Source organism: Heterocephalus glaber, unplaced genomic scaffold (assembly GCF_053883595.1).
Source record: "Heterocephalus glaber isolate CG9 unplaced genomic scaffold, H.glaber_assembly_v1.0 deba00001555, whole genome shotgun sequence".
NCBI classification, from domain to species: Eukaryota; Metazoa; Chordata; class Mammalia; order Rodentia; family Bathyergidae; genus Heterocephalus; species Heterocephalus glaber.
The window spans coordinates 17,355,903-17,378,675 of record NW_028258346.1 but is presented as its reverse complement, the minus strand read 5'-3'; the positions used below and the strand labels follow the sequence as shown (position 1 = coordinate 17,378,675).

General features: G+C 43.4%; 1 protein-coding gene across 1 annotated transcript in view; it reads left to right on the top strand.

The window, feature by feature from the left end:
* Window positions 1-22,773, top strand: part of Enpp2 (ectonucleotide pyrophosphatase/phosphodiesterase 2) — a 95,759-nt gene that overhangs the window by 43,369 nt on the left and 29,617 nt on the right. The window contains 5 exon segments of the mRNA XM_013074127.2: window positions 7,519-7,574; window positions 12,125-12,190; window positions 12,745-12,817; window positions 19,650-19,758; window positions 22,369-22,494. Of these exon segments, the coding sequence (XP_012929581.2) occupies window positions 7,519-7,574; window positions 12,125-12,190; window positions 12,745-12,817; window positions 19,650-19,758; window positions 22,369-22,494 (430 nt within the window).

Sequence of the window (22,773 nt, the reverse complement as noted above, 5' to 3'; positions counted from 1 at the left end):
AGAGGCCGCGTGCAGGCCGAGGGGTGCAGGCTCTGCTTTCCCCGCGCGGACCCTTCATGCTCGCGTGACCCTGACCCGGAAGTGCTTGCTGTGATTCACAGGAAGGCGAAGGCAAGCACACGTAGGACTCTTTTCTAAGGTAGTGCTTTTGAGAAAAAAGGTCATTTGTGGTCAACATATCACTTAATAAATACTCCACTATGCAGGACTCAATGTGGGCTTTTCGTTTTTTAAGCTATCAACATTGAAAGACTTCTTATATGTCTGTAGAAGTTTTGTTTTTTTTATAATAGACATTCAGATATTCTACAGTATTTTGCTGTCATTCTTCTGCCTGCTCTACCAGGAGTCGGGGACAACCCAGTCTGTGATCACAAGGACATTTGTCCATAGGGTGGGTTTCACAAGAGTATGATAGATATTTTATGAGTCAGTAGAATCATAGAAATTAGAGCTCTGTCCGGTCATTGCTAGCTGGTCTTCTGTAATAATTTCACTACAGAAGCCAATTTTCCAGGGAACTCAAAGGACATAAAAATAGTCATTTTGTCTAACTGGATCCACGCGATGGTGACCTTAGGTTTACTCGGGTGGGCGTCACGTGGATGCACGAGCATCCACCTCCGTGGCCTCCACAGACACCGAGCGAGGAGCGGCGTCAGCCCCCCAGGAAGGGGCCCCTACAGCTGTGTGCTCCCCGTCCTCCCTGGCTCCCCAGAGTGACCCGTGTGACCAAGGGCAGCCCCTCCTGAGGCTGACCGAGACCTGGGGAAACTGATCCGTCGCCTTGAACAAGACGGGCACCATAGGAATTCTTTTTGTTCTTTAATATTTTTGGTCCATGTTTACAGAACATAATGATTACAGTCATTGTAGGGGTTGTTCCTGAACATAACTCATCTTCATTGTTTTTAAAATCTCCTTTCCTCCTTTCCCCTCTCTTTCCCCTTCTTCCAACTCTGGGTCCCCTCCCCTTTTGCAAAAGATCTGTCTCCCTGTTGCCCATGATCTATCTTCCATTTTGCTCTTTATTTGTGTTGATTTATCACATAAGAGAAACCATATGGTACTTAAATTTTTCTGTCTGATGCATTTCACTTCACATTATGGTCTTAAGGTGCATCCATTTTCCTACAGATGACTCAGATCTTTCCTTCTTCATGGCAGAGTAGTGCTCCATTGTGTATAAACACCACATTTTCTTTATTCATCTGCTGAGGATGTACAGACTGCTTCCAAGATTTAGCTATTATACATTGTGCTGCTGTAAACATGGTTGTGTGTCTATCCCTGTAATGTGACATCTTTAATCTTCTGGGAAGATACCTAGAAGGGGAATAGCTAGGTCAAATGGAATTTCTAGTTTTCCTCTTTCTGAGGACTCTCCAAGCTGATTTCCATAGTGGTTGCACCACTGGCATGATAAAATTCTAAGGACCATTATAGCTATTATTTGAAAACACATTTTGTTGGACTTTATTGGAGGAGCATTTGGACGGTAACTCTGAGAGACTGTAGTCCGGGTGTGAGAATATATGAAGCTCTGATTGTCTAAGAAAGGATTATGAGCTTTTATACAAACCTCTCTGGAGTCTTGTACCTTTCACACAGTCACCAGTGAAAAAAGTAATTGGAGAAGAGAAGTGATTTCTAAAACTCTTAGGCTGCTAGTTAAATTAGACTTAACTTATTTTTACTGAAAAGGGTGAAACCACACAAGATGTTTGGCTAAATAATACAGGAGCTGGATCACATGACTTAAAGTCACGTGGCAGCTGTGTGTAAGACTTGAGAGATGCTTATCTAGTCAGTGTCCATCTAAAAACCTGACCTCACCATTAGGGTTCCAAAAATAATTTCTATAACTGAACTTCATCTTTTTTTTTTTTTAAATGCACATTTTAAAATTTAGCTTTTAGTTTTCCAGCCTCAGAAAGCATGATTAGAAGTCACCATTGGCTGCCGCGCGACTGCAGTTCCCATGCCCGGTCTAAGGGCGCTGGTCTCCCGAGGCGTCGCAGGGAGACGGAGACCCGTGCTGTCTCGGGTCGCCCGGCGCAGTCCTGTGGAGAGTGGGTGGGAATCCCAGGGGGAGCAGACTTGGAGGCCTGAGGAACATGTCCCAGACCCTGTCGTCCTTCCGGTCCTCTGAGAACTGCGTTTCTGGGGATAAAGGAGCAGCCGACGTCTTCTGAGCACGGCCGGTCTGCTCGGCCTGGCCCTGCTTTCTGCCCGTGTTGGGGCCAGCGAGGCAGTGGACAGCCCCGTCCCTGAGTTAACTGCGCCGTCAAACCGAGGGAAGAAAGTCTAGGTCACTGTCCAGTTCTCTATTATCCCGGTAGGGTAGGGAAGCTTTGCTTTCTGAGCAGGAACTCTTCCCTTTTCTTTATCCCGTGTTTCTCCTCCATACTCTGCAGTAGTTCTCTCTGTAGTGCTTCTCTTTGCGTTGTCTTTTCTTCTGGTTTTTGCTGCCGTCTTTGAGCCCGGGGCCTGTGCATACTCAGCAGCTACTGCACAGCGAGCAGCACCCGGCCCCTGTGTTGTCCGGGTTAGTCCACGCTGGCTTGGTTAGCTTCCTTTCCACCGACCACCTAATCATCTTTCAAATCCCCTTGAATTCTGTCTCCAGGTCTTCCCTGTGCTTTCCTGCCCCGGCTCAGCTGAACGACCCTCCTTCCTGGCGCTCTTATTTTTCCCATCATGCATTTGCCCACCTCCTGTGGGCTTGGCTATCTCAGTGCCCCACCTGCTTCAGACTGCAGGTCCCTGGGTTGGGGCCCTGTGAAGACTGACGGGAGCCCAGCACCTGCAGTGTGCTGTGTTCTGTCCCGCCCTGCCCCTCCTTTTGAGGAGGCCTCTGTCTGCCTGTCCTCAGGCTTGGCTAGCCTTAGGAATAAGGCTCCGTTTGCTCCATGTTGGAAGAGACGCGGTCACACATCGCCAGCCTGGTCACCGCTTCCTCCTGGCCCGGCCCTCCAGGTCCACAGTCCGCTTGCTCTGCCTTGGCCCTCACCTCCTTAGTTTCTTCTGATCAGTGATAATCACCTCCACCCTCTGGCTCTCAGAATGCCAGTTGTCCTAGCTCTGTGACATGGAAGATGAAGGAAAACCTCCTTGCAGTGATACTAAAGACACTGCTCTAATTGTGCTTGTGCAGGTGCGTGTGTGTGTGTTTTGTGGAGCTGAGGATGGAATTCAACTCTGCCACTGAGCTCATCCCCCAGCCCATGTTTTTAAAAAATATGATTTTGCTTATTTTCTTTTTCAAAAATTCTCCTTTCCCATGGCTACACACTGCCCCTGGCTGGAGGAAACGTTGGATCGCGGCCCGGGCTGTGATTGTGGGGAATCCTTACTTAGCCCAGTGACAGAGCAGCGGGGCAGTGTCAGGACACTTTGAGCCCAAACTGAGCACAGTGGGCAGACAGCGAAACCTTGGAACTGGGCCCCCAATAAGAAGGGCATCGGAGGAAATAGAGGCAGGGCGCTGGGATCTGGGTCTTCTTAGCTCATTATTTACTTACTTTTAGCTGTGTGTTTTAAACAACCTCTGAGGAAATTTGTATTTATGCTCACATTCAGAGGCCATAACTCCCGCCTGTCTGAGTTACCAAGGCACCAGGAGGGCTCTCTTTCTCTCTCTTTCTCTCTCTGTCTCTTTCTCCTGTAGTCTTGGGGATTGTCAGCACTCTGTTCTTTTGGACCAACATCTGTGTGCGTTTTCCCTCGGTAATGACTGCATTTAACTTCTGAGCCCTGAAATACGTTACTTACAGTGTCCTGCAAAGGGACTTTATACCAGTTTATGAGAGGGCCGAAGACCTTCCTTTCTGTTTCAGTCCTTCGCCATTTACCAGCCTTCGACAGACTAGCTTCATCGGTACTAGGATTGTACAGTTGGAGATTTTTGCATATCTACTTTTGTTAGCCCACGCATGCAGTACAGACTGACCCCATTTCTCGGGCAGTTGGTGCATGCACATCGTGTCTTCAGTCTTGTACATCGCCTCTCCCTCCTCTCCCTTCATCTCTTGGTCCTCTTCCTGTTTGTTAGAGCTCTCTCTCCATTTCTTACATCTGTCTTATATTTTGCTCTTTAATTTATTTATACTTTGGGTTTCTCATAGAGGAGAAACCATGTGATAGTGACGCTTGTGTCTGATTTATTTCACTTCACGTGATGGTCTCAAAGTGCATCTGTTTTCCCACAGAGGACTTAAGCATATCCTTCTTTGTGGCAGAGTAGCACTCCATTGTGTGTAAATTGAGATTTTAAATGTCCTTTTAATTTCAAGTGTTCGCTGCTATTTGTGCACTTTCTGTTCTCTACTGACCATGCTCCCAATTTTTTTTTTTTTTTAGTACTGGGGATCAAACTCAGGTCCTTGAGCTTGTGAGGCAGGCTGCGGAACTACTGAGCTAAATCCCCGGCCCTAGCTCCCAGTTTTCTTTCAGAAAATATAGTCAACGTGATATTTATAAAGAAGCAGGCAGAATTTTTGTGCTTCTTTTTTCAGTAGAAAGACATGACACTTTTGATCTGTAAGTTGTCTTCATAATTCACATTTTAGTTTTTTTCTGATTATAATTATGTTAATTGTCCTGGAAAATTTTTTCCAAAGGACAGAAAAGCGTAAAGAACAAATCTGAGCTTTGCCATCAGAATGTTTTAACCAGCAGAAATAATGTGTTGCAAGCTCTGTGGGTCTGTCAGGGGCCTGAGAGCTCACTGGGGGTAGGCTGGGGTCACGGCTGGGACACAGGGGCCTCAGGAGCGGGCAGCAGGGGAGACAGATGCCAAGGGGCAGGTTCATGACACTGCCCCCTGGCGACCAGGCTTGGTCACTAAGCCGCCTTCGCTCAGCCCACGGGGTCCTGTGTTTCCTCTGCTTCCTGGGCGTGGCGGTCCTGGTCCGGGCCATCAGGGTCACTGACGCACTCATTGTGTCATCTGTGTGCATGGTCTGAACACCACAAAGACCCCTGTGGTGGCCTTCCTGCCCCGAGGGCCCCTGAGACAACGCCAACACCAGCCTGTTCCTACAACGCAATTTTGAAAGGTGTAGGGACTTCATTTGACAGATTTGTACTGAAAGATTTTTTCCTTTAGAAAACCCCAGATTGTTCTTTTATTTCATAAATCTTAAATATTTGCTGGTATACTATCCTTGGACATAGTAAGGCACCAGATTTCCTGGGAAATTGTTTAGGGATGAATACACGAGGATTGTGCCAGGGAATTAAAGGAAGCGTAAAACTCATTGCTGTAATACAAGAGCCTGGCTTCTCTGGGAATTGGCTGGGTTTTGAGGATGCCTCGGGATGACAAGTACTTAACTTGGGCTCATCCTGCTGCTGGAGATGCTGGGCCGAGAATGGATGAATCTCAAGGACACATTTTTAAAAATTTTATTTGTATTAGTCCGTGTTTACAGTACACAGCGATTACATTCCCCATGGGGAGTTGATGTGTGCACATCACACGTCTTCATTCTTTTTACACCCCTTCCCCTAGCCTCCTTCTCCCTTCTCCATCTCTGGGTCCTGCTTCCTTTTGCCAAAGATTGTCTCCCTGTTTCCTGCCAGCTGCCTTTGGTTTTGCTCTTTATTTATACTTTGGGTTTCTCATGTAAGAGAAATCTGCAATATTTAAGCTTGTGTCTGATTTATTTCACTTAACATTATGGTCTCAAAGAGCCTCTATTTTCCTACAAATGACCGAATGTATTCTTTATGGCAGAGTAGTGCTCCATTGTATATATATCCTGCACCACATTTTCTTCAGCCATTCATTTGTTGATGAACATAGAGGCTGCTCCCAAGGTGTAGCTCTTGTAAGTTGTGCTGTGTAACATCTTAAACTCTTATGGGAAGATTCCTAGAAGGGGAATAGCTGGGCCAAATGGAATTTCCAGTTTTAGGAATCTCCCTATTGGTTTCACTATGGTTGTGCTAGTTTACATTCCCACCACCGAGGACACAGTTTGACCCCTGCTTGGGCCATTCCAGCACTCCCCCTTGAAGTGGAAAGGTGCTCTGGACAGCGGTGAGGGCAGGGCACTCAGAGAAATCTGCACTTCCTGTGTCTCAATCTTCCCAGAGAGCCTGGCCAAGCAGGAGTGGCAGTAATGGGGATGAGCACCTCAGCCCCCTCGTGGCTGGGGTCTGCAAGCTGCTCAGAGCTCCAGGGGTCCTCCAGGCCACTCCCGCTCTCCACATGAGTCTCACTTGTCAGCTAGAGTAGCTGTGATTTTGGGGGTGAAGATTTCTAGATGTCCCGGGGGTCTGGGATCTTCTTAAAGCTTTCTATGCCTGGCATCACAGACCTTTTGAAACCATGGGCCTGCTCCTGGATATCCTACACCTCTCAGGTGTGCATTTCCACCAAAAATAATGGCTTTCACGGGAGTCATAAGGTACTCTTAAAGTCTGATGCAATGAAGCTGGAAAAGGAGCGGGCTGCAATTCCTAGGTCAGCTTTTCTTTGTTCTCCTAACAAACAATCTGACCTCCCTTGTTTGCCTCCCTTTTCCCTTACGTGAGAGGTTTTCTAGGACAGACTTCTGTTCCATGGGACCCTGGCCATCCTAAGCTGTTTTTAATGTTGCTGGGATAACTGGATTTCATTTAATTTCATTGCATAATAATAAAGACTGAAATCGGTCAAATGTTTGCCAAATGCTAAGGCACTGGTTTAAGGACTTGGAATGTATGAACTCATTAAAGTGCGGAATAATTTCAGGTGCTAGAAAATATCTACATTGCAATGGAAGCTGAGGCAGGGAGAGGTTAAGTAACTTGGTGTAGGAAAACGTGGTTGGTAAGTGACTGAAACAACCTTCAAATCCAGGCTGCCTGATGAAAAGCTTGGGTTCTGAATTCTTGTATCTTTTTCCCTTCAACAGCATGTAGTATAAAGAATGTTTAAAAAGCCTTAATGGAATGCTTAGTTCACCTAACTTATCCTAAGAACTTTCCCCTAAAACCCCATTTACTAAAAGGCTAGGTAAAAGATGTTGGGAAAATCCCAGTTAAAAATTAGCCTTTCTTCATCGGCTTCTTCGTGCCGTTTAGAGCCGAGCAAGACCAGCTTGGTTGTCACACTCTGGCATCTGGGTGGCCAGTCGGGCTCCTCTGCGTGGGTTTCCATAGATGAGGAAACATCTGGTCCACTCCTGGTCCCTTTGGTGAACGGGGTTCTGCCACATGAGTGAACTGTTCAAAACAGTGATCAGAAAAGACAGGCAGAGAAGAGAACTTTGAGATGAAAGAAGAGTTTAAAAAAGTGTCATTGGAATAGCAGAGTTTTGAGAGCTTTTGCGGAGAACGTATTGAATAACACTCATGGAGATAACTCTTCTGACCTCCAGATGTGAAAAAAGGGCTCGCAAATAATGTAAAACTTATGGCGGGGTGTGAGCAGAGTGTAAGATATCAGAACTAAAATATTTTTAAGGCTTCTTCTTCTTTGACCAAAACTCAGAACATGCTCTAAGCCTCTTATATTTTCCTCATTAGCTGTGGATCACAGCTGCCAAGCAAGGGGTTCGTGCTGGAACATTCTTCTGGTCCGTGTAAGTAACCTTTATTTCGTCCATGCTTATACAGTTGTGATTGATTACACCTATGGAACATTAATGCAATCCTGACTGCATTTCAGTTAAATGTAAGCTGTCCCACTTCTGTGTATTTGTGGATTCGAAATTACTTTCCAGGTGCTTGTTCTCCTGAGGCCCCTTCTCTGTCCCAACCCACTCCAATCCACTCTTCCTCTCCATCTGTCCTCTTCACCTTCCTTTAAGAAAGGAAGATTTTCTGTTCTTCTAGCCACGCTTTAGCTCTTTCTGTCCCTCTGAACAGCTTTTTGGTAGCTTGCCTTCTCGGGAGTATATGTTCTTATTTATTTCTACGGCTTGCATTCTCACTTTCTATAACATGCTATTTTTCTTTTGGTTTAAAATTGTAAAACTCCAGTGTGGTCTCAGGCAGCTGGGTTGCCGGTGGAGTGGTCTGGACTGGAAGTTCCAGACAGGAGACCAGGGAACCTGCTGTTTCTACCCCATTTTTTCACCCAACTCAGGCTTTCCCTAATAAGAAAATGGGTCTACTTCTCACCCTTGCAGAGGGGGTTGGGGCAGGGGGGTTAGCTAATGTTTATTGAGATGAAATGTACCTAATAAAATTGTCAACATGTTGATTATTTTTAAGGCTCCTTAGTAGAGAAGGGATCTGTTTCAACGTTCATGGGGATTTTGTTCCCACTGAGATGTTCTTTCCATGTTTTTTTTTTTTCCCTAAACCACCTAAAGCTGTTTCTGTATTTGTCTCTTATGATCCAACAAAAATCTGACTATTCTATAATAGCAGCTTGCTGAGAGCAGTCACAGGTTCAAATTAACCCAGAAAGATGCTGTCTATGGTCTCTAAATTCAGAAATAAAAGTCACTTTTTCAGATCTGAAGGGCTAAGTTGAAATGAGGTCGAGTGATTTAAAACTGAGACAGGGAGTCTCTTTAAATTTTTTCCCCTTCTTTTTAAAAAGACGTTTCTTGAGTTGAGAAATACGTGTGGGTATGTTAGAAATGGTACTGTTTAATGTAAGCGGCATGCGATTTACCAATTTAATCCCATGCATTACCTTTTTGTAAACCCTTGACGGTCAGAGATGCTTACAGAAGCGATTCCTCTTGCTCCGCAGCTCATGTGCCTGGCAGGATGGAGAGAAGCCAGCGACATAATTAATCCTTCGTCCCCACCCGTACCCCTGACACCGCCACACAGCTGCCTTGAAAAGGGCCAGTGTTCCGGTTCTGAATGACAATATTCTCCACCCATGTGAGACTGCTCGTAAGAAGGTGGCTTTTGTGCGCTCTGAAGGCCTCCGTAATTTTGCTGTGCTCCTCAGGCTTTCTTTTATTGCTGCGTCCTGGAAGCGATTTGCATTCAGTTTTGATTTCTTCTCTCTTTTTTGAAACTTCCTATCATTTAAAAAGTAGAAAAAAAAATAGGCTCCTTCTTCCAGTCATCGAAGGGAATATGTGTCGAGGATGTCTACACCTGGAACGTTCAGAAACATCTTTATTTCAAACTGCATTCAAACTTCAAATCGGAAGGCCATCTTTTCACATGGTTCTGTAGGGCAGCCTAGAATTCTACTCTTGCTTTTAAAAAATGATAGTATTTCATTCCAGACTCATCCCCCACTGTCACTCCATTGCATTCTTTATGTCAGTGCAGTAATTCCCGTTCTGTATGAGTAGTGTCTGGATGGAGCCTAATCCCAGGTCTGCTGTCTATGAGCTTGCTGACCTTTGGCGAGTGATTTAGTCTCTCAAAAAATCAGCCTCCAAATGAGAGCCCCAGTACCTTCATCATTGAGTAGTGTGAAGACAGAATAAGTCAATGCATTTGAAGCGCTTGTTAAGGTACTTGGTACATAGAGAACAACCAGTACATGGAACTGCCTTCAATTCACGTTATCTCTTTCCACTCTGACTAGACAAAGTATCTCTCTCTACGTCCCAAAGTAATTTGTTCCTCTGTACCACTGAGTCCCTCATCCAGTTCTTCATTTTCAATTTTTCCCTTTTTTGGGACCATGTCTAACATATTTGGTCTTGTGACAAATTCTGCCTCAATCAGTGATGGCGAAGACAGTGACAATACCCTATTTCCTTCTGCTTGGCCCTTTGCTTCCCTTGGCCAGCTTTATTTGTGCTGCCTCCGCACTGTATTTGAAACCCTAATGGTGGTGAGATTACATCATAAAGATGGTTTAGGAAATTTAGAGACCACCTTGCCAATCGTGCCCTTGTCCTAAGTCATACCTAGGATGGCCTCAGACTTCCAGTCTTCATCTGACACTCCTACAGTGTGCGTGTGCACACACACACACACACCCACCTCTGCCCAGGGAATTGTAACCTGTTTATCTTCCCTAAGAGGAGAGTGACTCTGCTGTCATAGAGAATCTTCTGTCTTTATTTATGTTCACATGTATGCCTTGAACATGCTATGGCTTTAACAAATACAGTAGTACCTCGATTCATGAATACTACTGTTCACGAACAGTTTGGTTTGTGAACAGAAATATTGGGCAAAATTTTGCTTCTGTTTGCGAGCTCTATATAGGGTGACAAACATGGCCTTGGCCGTCTTCCCCAGAATCATGGAGGGAGTTAAGTCTGTGAACTGAGGCACTTCTGTACTTCATGAATGAATGTGTCATCTCTGTGGATCTATAAATCCAGTACGTAATAGTAATATCCAATATTTTTATGAGCCTCTTCTATGTGCCAGGCACTATTTTGAGAAAATTATCCCTTGTAATCTTCACAACAAACAAGAGTAGGTGCTCTTGTGATGGTTTCCAGAGGCCCCACCAGTTTAGCTGACTTGCTGGACTCATCACCAAACTCTTAGAAGCTGGGATTCAGACCCACGCATTCTGGCCTCTGAGCTCATGTTTTTAATTTCCTGTCCGTTATGGTTCAAGTATCCCATCGGACAAGGGTGCTAAAGGGTGAACATTCTGAGCTTGACACAAATTCTCTTAGGCTGCATTTTTCCATTAGCATCAGAAGTGGGTTCATTGGAGTCCACACTGGTGGCTTAACACCAATTGCACGAATAAAGCAGCTTTTGGGTAGGTGGTGAAGCAGGGTATAATGAAAAGGTTCTGACACTGGCTTTTTTTTAAGTTAGGAAAAAATTCAAACTATGCAATTGTAATTATTTTGTTCAGATACAAAGGATTTCTGAGGCTGCAGAATTAAATTCCTCAAGTGATTAACCTGGCTTTGCTATGCCTATTTCTAATTCAATTATAGGATATAATAAATGGGGTCACATCTCTTCAGTAGCACTGGAATATGTTTAAATCAGGGCTCATGTTTTGGTCAACAGTAAACCTGATTTTCTAGCTTTGTGTGATAACTCTGGAGATAGAGGACACCAGGAGAATGACAAGTCCCCCGGGGAGAGATGGGTGACCCGGTGGAGTGGGGGGTGATGGGGGGACGGGGGCTCTTGGGACGGAGCCTCTGCCGATGCCAACCATCCACATGGCTCCGGGCTCCAGCTCTCTCTGAGCTCTCTCCTCCTGTTTCCTGAAAGGGAAAGTTTCAATGACTCACCCGGCATCCCGAGGTGCAAGAGTTCTTGCTCACCACGATAAAACTGGGTTTTAGCTTCAATTCACCATGAACTTGGGTCTAATGCCTGGTCGTGAGTGGATGAGCAGAAGAGCATTTTGTGCTCCTGGTTAGGAACAGGTAAACAGATTCCCTACAAGTTAAGGTACCGCTCAGCTGCTCAGCACCCTGAGCTGACCCAGCCCAGTGTGCGGTACTGTTGCGTTAGGGTAATTATGATTCAACAGAGGAATGAGGTTTAAACACAAAGCCATTGTGGATGCAGATTGTATAATCTTGGGCAGTCTTATAATTACATGTGCCTCCTCTTGTAGATTTTTATAGAGCTGGATGAGAATTTCAAGAGTACCTTCCCTAACCCATTATTTTACAGAAGCGGAACTTAAAGTTTCGGGTTAACGTTTCTAAAGTCATATAGCTGTTGAGCAGCAGAGTGATGGCAAATTCTGATGATTAATAAACCAAGTATTTTTGTTAAGCACTTCCTGTGTACAGGGCGCTTGCTTACCATGTTTCATTTACCCTTACAAGCAAGCTGTGTGGTGCTTTGCCATTGTCTTCCTTTTACTGATGAATGTACAGAGGCTGGGAGAGGTCAGGAGGTATGGAGGCCCACAGAGGTCACACTACCAGCAAGAGGCAGATTGAGGGTGTTAAGTAGTTTCCTCTTCTGTCACAGCGAACGGCTGGACTCAGTAAACAGCAACGATCCTGTAGCCAGGATTCTTTCTGCAGGGAGCAGAGTTTCTGATCAGCAGGACAGGTTCTTCTTTTGGCCTGTGAATCAGAATTTCCAGCCTGGTCTTCTGTGGAAGGGGGTGAGCGAGGTGCTATGTCAGAAAAGGAAATGGAGGTTTAAATGCTAATCCAGGCCTTTTACTGGAGCGAAGTTCAAACAGGCGGTGGGAAGTGAGACGCTTGGCCTGGGTGCAGGCTAATAAGATGCTCTGTCGGTTTGTCCCGGACTTTAGCGCCATCCCTCACGAGCGGAGGATACTCACCATCCTGCAGTGGCTCTCCCTGCCAGACAATGAGAGGTATGGTTTCCTCTGTCTCTTGCTCTCTCTCCGGGACTTTGTGGGTGAAACCCTAAATGGACTGTGAAATGGAAGCCGAGGACTGGCATTAGTAAAGTTCTGTGCCTGTGAGCTTTGAATCTTATTTCCCTAAGAAGGATTGGGCTGTTGGGAACCACAGCACTACATGGACAACTGCAGCTATTAACCTGGCCATGACAGGGAGTGGGGGCCCTTTCTGGCTGTGAGGAACGAACCCTCGGCATCTCAGAGGTGGAGCAGCTATGCCGACTGTGTCCTGGGACGGATTGGTTCTTTCAGGCTGCAGATGGGAAGGCCTGCGCAAATTATCTCTGGACTCTGTGATCTTGGGGGTCAAAGACCTGAGCGAGTGTTCGCATTTTCCTTTGACTTTCGATTCCTCAGGGTGGTGCCAGCTGGTTACCATAGTGGGAGTGGTCTCGAGGGCGTGGATGCAATAGGAGAAGAAAAGTTTTCCGTGGATTTTTTTTTAAAGTGTGTGTGGATGGTTGCTCTGTGTGGTGTGAGTTCTGAGCCTTCTAATTTTCCCGCAGGCCGTCTGTCTACGCCTTCTATTCTGAACAGCCTGACTTATCTGGACACAAGTACGGCCCCTTCGGCCCTGAGGTTAGTAGTTTATCATCTGCCTGAACAGAAACTGCCTCCTGGGCCACTTGGTGCACCGACCTGGCTTTAGGATTTGTGCAGTCTTTGGGTCTTCTTGTCTACGAGGTTTATACATAATCAATAACAAGACTAAAAACATTTAAAAACAACCCAAACATACGGGTTTCTCTTACGGGAACTTGTATTTCAGATTGCTTTGATGTTGAAACATACCCTAAACTTGATGTTAATGGGAAATGGGGTGAATTCCAGCCTTGTAGGTTTCAATCAGAAGAAGGAGGACTGGGAAGGGCTGGCAAAACTATCACAGGAAAGAGTGGGAGGGACTCCTGAAATGAAACCTGATACAAAACATGACAACTGCCTTTCAGCACCCTTCCAATGACTACGCGGTTCAGAGAGGGTGGGTTAGCTAAGAATCCCAATGGCCTTAGTAGGTACAATCAGCTTCCTATGTTAGAGTGCTGGGCACGTTTTTATTTGATAGATTTTGACATTGGCATTTGTACCATGAAACCATCACCTTTGTACCATGAAACCATCACCATATGAAAGAGTATGAACATATCCATCCCTCCCCAAAGGTAAAATGAATTCTTAACTACTGAGTAAATCTGATTAGCAGACTTGCGTGACACCCTTTTATCCAACACTCAGCCTTGTCAGTAGAAGACAGTCAGTTTGTAAGTCAGGGTCCGGGATAACTAGATTCAGGAGATGGGAAAGGAATGGTTATACACTGGTACCTCGGTTCACGAACTTGGTTTGTCCAACAATTTTGGAAATGATGGCCACATTCGTGTTTGTGTGGGAAAGTTGGCTGCGGTCATGGTTGTCACCCAATGCAGAGTTTGCAAACAAAAACAAAATTTTGTGCAATGCTTCTGTTTGCAAAATCAAATTGTTTGCAAAAAAAGCATGCATGAACTGAGGCACAACTATATTTTATTATATTCCTTTCTCATCTAGAATGGAAACTTTCCCAACATCACCACATAAATCATTTAAAAATATGACACCAGGGCCGGGGACTTAGCTCAGTGGTTTCGTAGCCTGCTGCACAAGCGCAAGGACCCAAGTTCGATCCCCCGTACCAAAAAAAATAAATAAAAATATAAATATGACACCTACATGTCAAGGCTTTTTAATATTGTCAGTGTTTTCCACCTTTTTTAATCAGGGTAATGAGTTGTACATTAACATAATAACACTTAATGCCAGTTGAGAAATTATTTTAAAAACTCTGTTGATGGAAACTGCCTCCAATTTTCCAATAACCTATAATACCACTGTTGCCTTCCGTTAAATTCAGTGCATTCAGCATAAAAAATGAGTTAGAGATGCAGATAAATGTATCTCGGTTTAAGTATTTTTGAACAAATTGCGGCATGTTTAAACAAAGGAACGACCAAGATTCCGTCGGTATTTCTGATACTTTACTGTCAACTTAGTGGTCAGTGGTTTCTTTTTAAACATTAGAAATTAGTGGCTATGTGAAACCATTCTTTGTCTTAAATCACTGAAGTCGTATAAATCTGATGCTCTTTTTATCACCCTTTGATGTTTAACCATGTTTCATGATTATGAAACACAAATGATAAAATGAGATAAACATCTGCATACATGACACAGAAACCTTATTTTGCCAGGAAAGAAAAGCAAAGTAAGAATGGTTGTTTTATCTTTAGGATGACTTTCTTTGAAATTAATCTAAAGCAAACAAAGGCAGCCATGTTTTATTAAAACGTTAAACCTAAGCAGTTCCATGTGCTCTATTTAAAAGTTCAACTTTGCTGGAAGGATATCCCTTAAAGGCCCCAACGGTAGGCAAAGCAGGGGTTGGGATTGGTACAGCCATTCGTTTGAAAGCAGGAGGCTGGGTCTTGGAGAGACCGGGCTGTCCAGGTTGCTGGGATGGTAAGTAGAACTTGGAGGTAGAATAGGAGCCCTCCTGGCTCTCAGAGCCTGGTCCTTCCCATGGACTTCATGTGTGCCTCCCTCAGTTCAGGGGACAAGCAAAGTGACCCAGTAGTAGCTGAGTTCACATCACACAGAACATTGTCTTTAAGGCAAAAGTCGACTTTTAACACGACAGATGAGGTGTAACTTGTACCTTAAGTTATATGACTTAACAATGAGTGTTCTTTATCCATGAATGTCTTTGAATTTTACTTATTGAAAGCATATGTGTATGTGTTTTAATTAAGAAACAATTTTTTCTTGTTCCAGAAATACTGAGCAGTGAATAAATGAAGCATGATATAGAATACTTCCTTTGCCATAATGATGGTTTCTACGTCTAGGGTCGCTCATAAAGATACAAGCATTTTTTGTCCTGTAGTACTTTTGAATTAAGAGTTGGTACTATTCATGTTATATACATTCTTTTTAGTACTAACGTTTCTTGCAGCTGGGACTTGCTTGTAGAACTACTGGGTAAATCCTCTAGCATGTCTCAGTAATAGCAAATCTCTGATAATCTGATCACTTCCTCCTCATAAAGGAAGGAATATTTTGAGATTTTAACTATTTTGCATTTGGTTCTAGGGATCTTATTTAACCAAACCAAAATAAAATACACTTTATACTTTTAAAACATGAACCCAAAGTGAATCAGCAAAACCTCTTTTGTATGACAGACCAATTGACTTACATACTCATATATAGTATCCTATATACATGCATGTACATACATATATTCTTATGTACTATCATATAAATTTTTTTGTGAGCGAGAAGATTATGAATACTATGTAATATATTATTTTAAAAAATCAGTAACATGTTGTCTTTTACGTACAAGAAAATAACTTGGCTTTGAAATGTAATTAAAATGATTCTACTAGCAAAATGCTATACACTACAATAGGATGAATTCAACTGAAGTTTGTGCTTTATTTGCTTACTATTTGAGTACATTGTTTTCCAGGATGATTCTCAGAAATCTATTAAATGAAATGACCAAACATTGGGCTGATAGCTTCAAGAAATGGTGTATTGCTCCTGGTTTCATAGTGTAATGGTGAATGTTTAAAAATATGCTTGCTTTTGATTATTGGCGCAATCTTTGCCTCTTTGACCTTCTATGCTTTCTCTGTGACCTTTTGTTCGGCTGCTCTTCATGGCCTAGAGGCAGAGCTTTGGCTGGCTAGTCCCTACCTTCAGAGGGCAAAGTACCCTTCTGAAAAGTAGGAAAATGTGTCCCTCTACCTTAATAACCTCAGGCTAAAACTTCTCAATTCAGGCTACAGTATGGCTGGTCAGTGAAAACTTAGCTTTCATCTACTGCTAACATTTGAAGAAGGAAACAAATGCACTGTAATTATTGGATGAAAACTCAGTTTGGCTAAAGCCTGTTTCTCCCTGCTCATCTAACCCGCTGCCCTCGGAAGGCTCGCCTGGAAAGTCCTGGGAATGTTGGAGTCTCTTGCAAATGGCCTCGTGTTTGACGGGCAGATCTGACGCTAGCAGAATGTATTTGGTGACCATGAAATGGAAAAACTCTCCTTTCCTTTTCTTGCTCTTCTCGTGGAGATATGCCTAAAACTAGCAGCATTCAAATGACCCAAACCTTCCTGTGGGGATGTGTTGTTGGGTCGCTGTGCTAGACAGGATGAGGCAGAGACAGAAGCGCCCGCCCCTGCAGTTGCTTGCCCCGGAAAGAGCGAAACCGCATGGCAGACGTGCTCCTTCCTGGGTTCACTAACCTCGTTCCTCCTCCTGCCCCTTCTTGCATCAGAATGGCTCTGGGGACCATCCCACCCGGAGAGAAGCTAGCAAGGTAGACGCAGGGCTTGCTGCTTGAATTCACCCTTGCACCATCAGCAAATCAGGGGCCAGATTTCCTCCAACATTGGCAGGTTGCAAAAGGTCACCCTCTTCTGTTAGTCGGTGCATCAGACTCCACCGCCCCTGGGTTTTCAGACAGAACACAGAGCACTGTCGTTCCCCCACACAGGGGCTTTGGAGAGCAAGTTACATAGGCTTTCTGCGTCTGTACACAAAGACGTGGACATCTCGATGAGTTTTCACATTTTACCCAGTTCTCAAAGACCATTTTACAAGGTACAGTACTATTTATGTTAGAGCTTCCCTGTCCTGGAAATTCCTGTTGTCAGTGAAAAGAAACCCTTCTTATCTGGAGAGTCTTGATTTGTGAATGCACCTGCAGGACCAAGGAGGATTGTTTATTATTTATATTTCATTCCACCTTTAGTTTTCACCTTTTCCCCGGTCCTTGGCAAGGAAGGTGACAGTGCTCCGATTATTTGGTGGTGTGAATGGGTATTCACAGATTCTTGACCAGAACCACCTTCGTCAGCCTGAGTCCAACTTGAGCTGATCGAGTGACCATATTCTGCTCCGTTGTAAGCTAGTATTTTACATGTGGAGAGGTTTTCATAACCAAGACAGTCTCTCCCTAACGCGGGAGCTGTGCAGCACACAGCTTCTTTCGCGTCACCTTGGGGATGCCACAAGTGGGCTCCTCAGCAGAAGAAACCCACACGGTGAGGTCGTCTTACATTGCATCTTTGCTCTCAGTGTGGAGCTGTGGCAGCAGCATCCGCAGCCCTGCAGGAGGCTCTCTTTATCGAGGTCTCGACTCACCCTTCTCTGACGTGTTCTCACTTGTGGAGACCTAGTGTTGCTAAGACTCTGTGACCCCGGACGGGGAAGCATGAGCTCTGGGGGCAGACGGCTTCTGAGTGGAGCCATCTTTATCCGCCAGTACAGGAGAGTAGTTATGGCTCACCTCTTACTCCGGCTAAGAGACCTAAGAGGAAAGTTGCCCCTAAGAGGAGACAGGAAAGACCAGTTGCTCCTCCAAAGAAAAGAAGAAGAAAATTACATAGGATGGATCATTATGCAGCGGAAACTCGTCAGGACAAAGTAAGTTCATCTATCGTTCCAAAGGTTTGTGGTGGGCAGGAATGAGTCGGAGATTTCCTTTGGTGCCTTGGTTTGAAAATTGGCTGTTTATGTTTTAGAAAAACTCTCCTGTGTGTCATTCTTGGCTTTGGGGCCAGAAGAATCTGGCACTTTAGAGGTTAATGGTGATGTGAAGACTTCCCGACCTTTCAGCATGATTGCAAAAAGGACCCTTTTATTTTCCATGGAATTATTTGCCCTCACACTAGTATTGGCATCTGGGTTGGAGTGACTGTTAAGGGGGCTGTGGGTTTTGCTTGCACTTAATGTACAGATTTAGACACAGTGGTTTCTGGCCCTGCTTCTTGAGAATAACCTTAGAGGTAGCAAGGATAGTGCTCAAAAACAATGCGGATTAGAACTCAATGGAAAGTTGACTTAGATTAGTGGTCTAAGTGTTCAGCAATCAGAAAAGGTATTAGAATAGAGACAAAGGAATAGCTGAGATGGAATGAATGTGTAAACAGTGGACAGATAGAGTCGTGTTTTCTCCAGTGACATGGATAATCATTCTTTCTAGTATATTCCATAGAGCTTGTGGCTGTTACTTGTCCTGAAACTTGCAGCAACTTCTGAGCCGGGATCTTATTTATGATCGTCTGAATTGGTTGCTAAGAAGTAGGCTATGGATTTTACCTGAATTGTCCTGCTAAGTAAAGGAAAATAAATCATTGCCAAGAATTGACATATGTTTTGCATTTGGTATTTCTTTGTCTAGACAAAGATATTGGAGGAGAGGATGGTTTTCTTAGAAGCAACTGCCACAGAGTCCCAGATCTGTCAGTCCTCGCAGATTATGCTGCACATCTCATTTCAAAGCTTTCTGTTGTGATTTATTCCTTGGGATAGGATTTGAAATACTGACCCCACAGCTGATAGTACTAATGAGATAACGTGAGAAAAGGTCTTGAATCATCTGGGAAGATGCTGATGGAAGATAATATTATGTACCTGAGCAAAAGTGAAATTCAGGTCTCTTCTGCTCTTTGTCATCATGGGTCTGTCTGATTGTTAGCTAAGCAGTAAAATTCCTCTAAAGTACAGTCACGTGTTCGAAGCATGTGAAGTGTCTTAAAACTCTTTCCATTGCGATTAGAGATGAGGTGAGAAAGAAAGCCTGGGGTACGTATGTGGAAATACTCATGTCGTTAGAAACTTCCATTGGAGCAATAACAACAGGTGGGTTGTGTTTTAGACTCTGGAAATGGTGTTAGACTCAATAAGAAACCTTCTAGAAAAAACTCAGTGATTCATTTTTTGTGTAAGTTAGGACCCTGTAGATTGTTATTTCATGCAAAATCAGCTTGAAACGAAATAATTTGAGGAGCAGAAGTGTGTTTCTTAGAATAGTTTTTTTTTCTATTAATGATCTACTGCTTTCAGAAGTTGACAGTTAAGGTCTCTGTTACACAAGATAGATCCAAGTGGAAGGTTATGCTCATAACTTCAGAATTCCTTTGATTTACTTAGCCACTATCTTCTTACCATGGTTCAAAGCCTAATGTGATTTTTCATAGAAGGTAAAGCACATAAACTATCCATCTGACTTTCTGTTCATTCTTAAAAGTCTTGGATTTACAGAATGTCATTACATTTTAGAAAACCCATTTTACCTCTAAAAAAAGAATTGATCTCAGTCATATTTCCTATATTCATGTGCCAAAGAATCATGACAGGGATTGGATGAGGAGCAGTTTTAATTCTCCTGAAAGAATATAAAGTGCTTGGACCAGATTGCCCTTAAAATGCCAGGAAACTCTCCCCTAGACAAAGCTCTGCCTCTGGGCCTGAAGTTTTCTTTCCAGAATGTTCTAAGGGTAGAAGATCTGTGGAAACTTAAAGATAAAGAGACAGACAAACCAATAAACAAAGCCTGTGAGGTCTGACTTGCTCTTTTTTCCAGATGACAAACCCTCTGAGGGACATTGACAAAACCATGGGGCAACTCATGGATGGGCTGAAGCAACTCAAGCTGCATCGCTGTGTGAATGTCATCTTTGTGGGGGACCACGGTAAAGCTCAGTGTCTTTCTTTGCTAATAAATGGATAAGTAGGTGATTCTGTGGGTGTTGAGGAAAGGATTCCTTGTTTTTAGAATCCAAGGTTCTATTCTTTACCCATTTTTCCTTTTCTTCAGGATAGGGAAGAAATTAGGTACTGATGGAAAAGTATGAGTCAACCTGAGGTGGCCTAGGTTTATTTTAATCAGAATAGGGACTTCAGTATCTTCCTTTTACTTGTAGGAAAGGCCTGTCTATAAAGATGTATCTCATTAAAATGTCATGGATATTTCTCTAGTGGTATTAATCACTTCATCTGTGAACGTGATGTATCAGATGCTAAGCTCTTACCCCTGTGAACCATATCCTCAAAAGGGCCCCACAGAGTTTATGTGTTTTACAAAAGACTAAATATGATTAGGAGGCAGAGGCAAAGAAAGTGCATATAAATCAATGGTTTCCTTGAATTCACTGAGGGACTTCAAGACAGAGACCAGAGGGCCTTTCTGCGATCCAGGAGACTATTAGAGACAGGAAGAAGCAGTCTAGGAAGCAGTTTTTCTAAATCACCTCATAAAGTAGAAAAATTCATGACTACTTTTTTTTGAGGTGATCAAGAACATCATAAACACGGTATGATTATAGAGCTGAGGGGAGCCTCATAGAGCACCCTTATTTATTTGTTTATTTTTGGTACCGGGGATCGAACTCGGGACCTTCTGCTTGTGAGGCAGGCGTTGGAAGCCCTGAGCTAAATCCCCAGCCCAGGGCATCCTTATTTCACAGACATTGTATTCCAGAACTATCACATGGAAATAAGGACCTTGGAATTTGGGACTACTCCCTTCTAGTAGAGTTTGGAAGATGGAAACTGGTTGATTCTTTGGTAGTTCCATTTAGAATGGCTGGTGAATTTCCTTAATCATAGCTCTTTCTGTTGAGCCGATGTTTTCTTTCCAGATCTTCCTAGAACATCTCTGAGAAACTAGGAGGAAAAACCATGAGGACTAACTTATTCCCCTGAGGGGACTCACTCTTACCCTCCACACAGTCATGCTCCATGAGTTTGACTTAGTGGAGAGCACCAGATAGGGCCAAGAATTTGGAGGTTGTGACACAGTTGATGAAGCTGAGGTTGCTCAGAAATCTTGAGAACGTTGTTCATCCTTGGAGTAGTTTATGTGATTGCCTAGAAGGTAATGAGTGAGAATCCTTCCAGCCTTCTATTCATATGTATTTGGAGACTCTCTTCCTGGACTAATCTGGTACTAGAACACAGTAACTATTTATTGTTTTAATGTTTATTTCCAAGAGTTTGTATACTAAAGGATAAGGTAAAAATAATCCTTGTGCTACACTGGGATACATTTTTCTTTCCACTCCAATTTGTGTTAAACAAGGACAACAACAATAACCACCAGCACCAGCACCACCAAGGATTGAGTGGAGAATACTAGATCTGGGCCACTCTGGGTTATAAATCTTTAGTCCCAAACCTTAGGTCACCCTTCATAGAATACCCGCTTTTCCCTCTTAGAGAGTGAACATGGCCCTCCTTTTTCTCTCCCAACTACCGTGGGGTGGAGACGCTGGAGAAAGGTGGGATGTAGCAGGGCAGCATGAATTTCATCATACTCCCAGCAATTCTTTATTTCTGGAACTTTTCATTAGTTTTTTTGGACTGCTAGTGGACCGTGGGTAACCAGATCGTGGGGAGTAAAACTGGATTCTTAGGGGATTATAGGACATTTAACCTTTCTAATTCCATGTCATCTTCTGATTTCCTCCAATGACAATAAAGGTCTCTATTAGCTGCTCTAGTCTGTAATTCTAAGATTTGAGTTTTTGTTTTTATTCTTTTTAAAAATATTGATTAAGAAGCTTTTCTTGATGGGGGGCAGAAAACCCATTTGGGGGTAGGAAAGGAACATTAGTTGGTTAAAAAAATTCCCTACCTCCACCATTTCTGTGCTGCAGTTGCTAGCTTTCGGTTGTGGCTAATTACACTGTTTTCAACTTGTTTTCTTTCAGCATTATTTTGTTTTTCAGTTTGGGTGGTCATTGGAGCAGATCTCTTGCTTGCTCATCTCTCATTGGCAGCATTGTTTTGTCAGGGGTATTCAAGGCCACCGGAGGAGACAGAGGAGAGCTGCTGATTATGTGCTCAAGATGGGAGAAACAGAGGGAGAGAGAGAGAGAGCTGAAAAAACGACATTTTCTAAAAGACAACAAAACATGTATTTCAGTTATTTATACGATTCTTAGCTAGAAAGAATTTAAAGCAATCTAGGACTTTCTTTTAAAGACTAGCTCTTTTTCATAGTCAATGTAAATTGTTTTCTTAAAAACATGGTTGCTTCCTTTGTCTTGCTATTCTTGCTCAATAGCTTAAAATGAAAATTAAGAGGATGCATTTTTCAACCTTCTAGGGCCAAATCAGAGCCCAGTGGAAGGTTCTGGAAAGAAGGGTTAAAAAAATTTCAAGTCAAGTTAAGGAAAATGTGAGGGTTCTGCCCACTAGGTTATGAACAGTAAATAGGTGCCTGGAGGTCATCATGGGTGTCTGCATGAAGGTTTTAATTTTAATGCTGTATGAAAATACTTTTCTTTCCCTCTCCACAGGAATGGAGGATGTCACCTGTGAAAGAACTGAGTTTCTGAGCAATTACCTGACCAACGTGGATGATATTACCTTAGTGCCTGGAACTCTGGGAAGAATCCGGTCCAAATTTAGCAATAATGCTAAATGTAAGTTGACTCTTAAAGTATGAAGTGGGTAGAATGATAATATAGTGGAATAGGTGAAACTGGAATACTTGGGAAAAAAAAATCCTAGCATTCCTATGTTTATAGCAGCACAGCTCATAATAGCTGAATCTCAGAAGCTCCCTATGTGTCCACCAACAGATGAATGAATAAAGAAAATGTATTTACACAAGATGGAGCACTATTCTGCCATAAAGATAACCTTGACTCACTTGTAGGAAAATGGATGCATCTCGAGACCATAATGCTAAGTGAAATAAA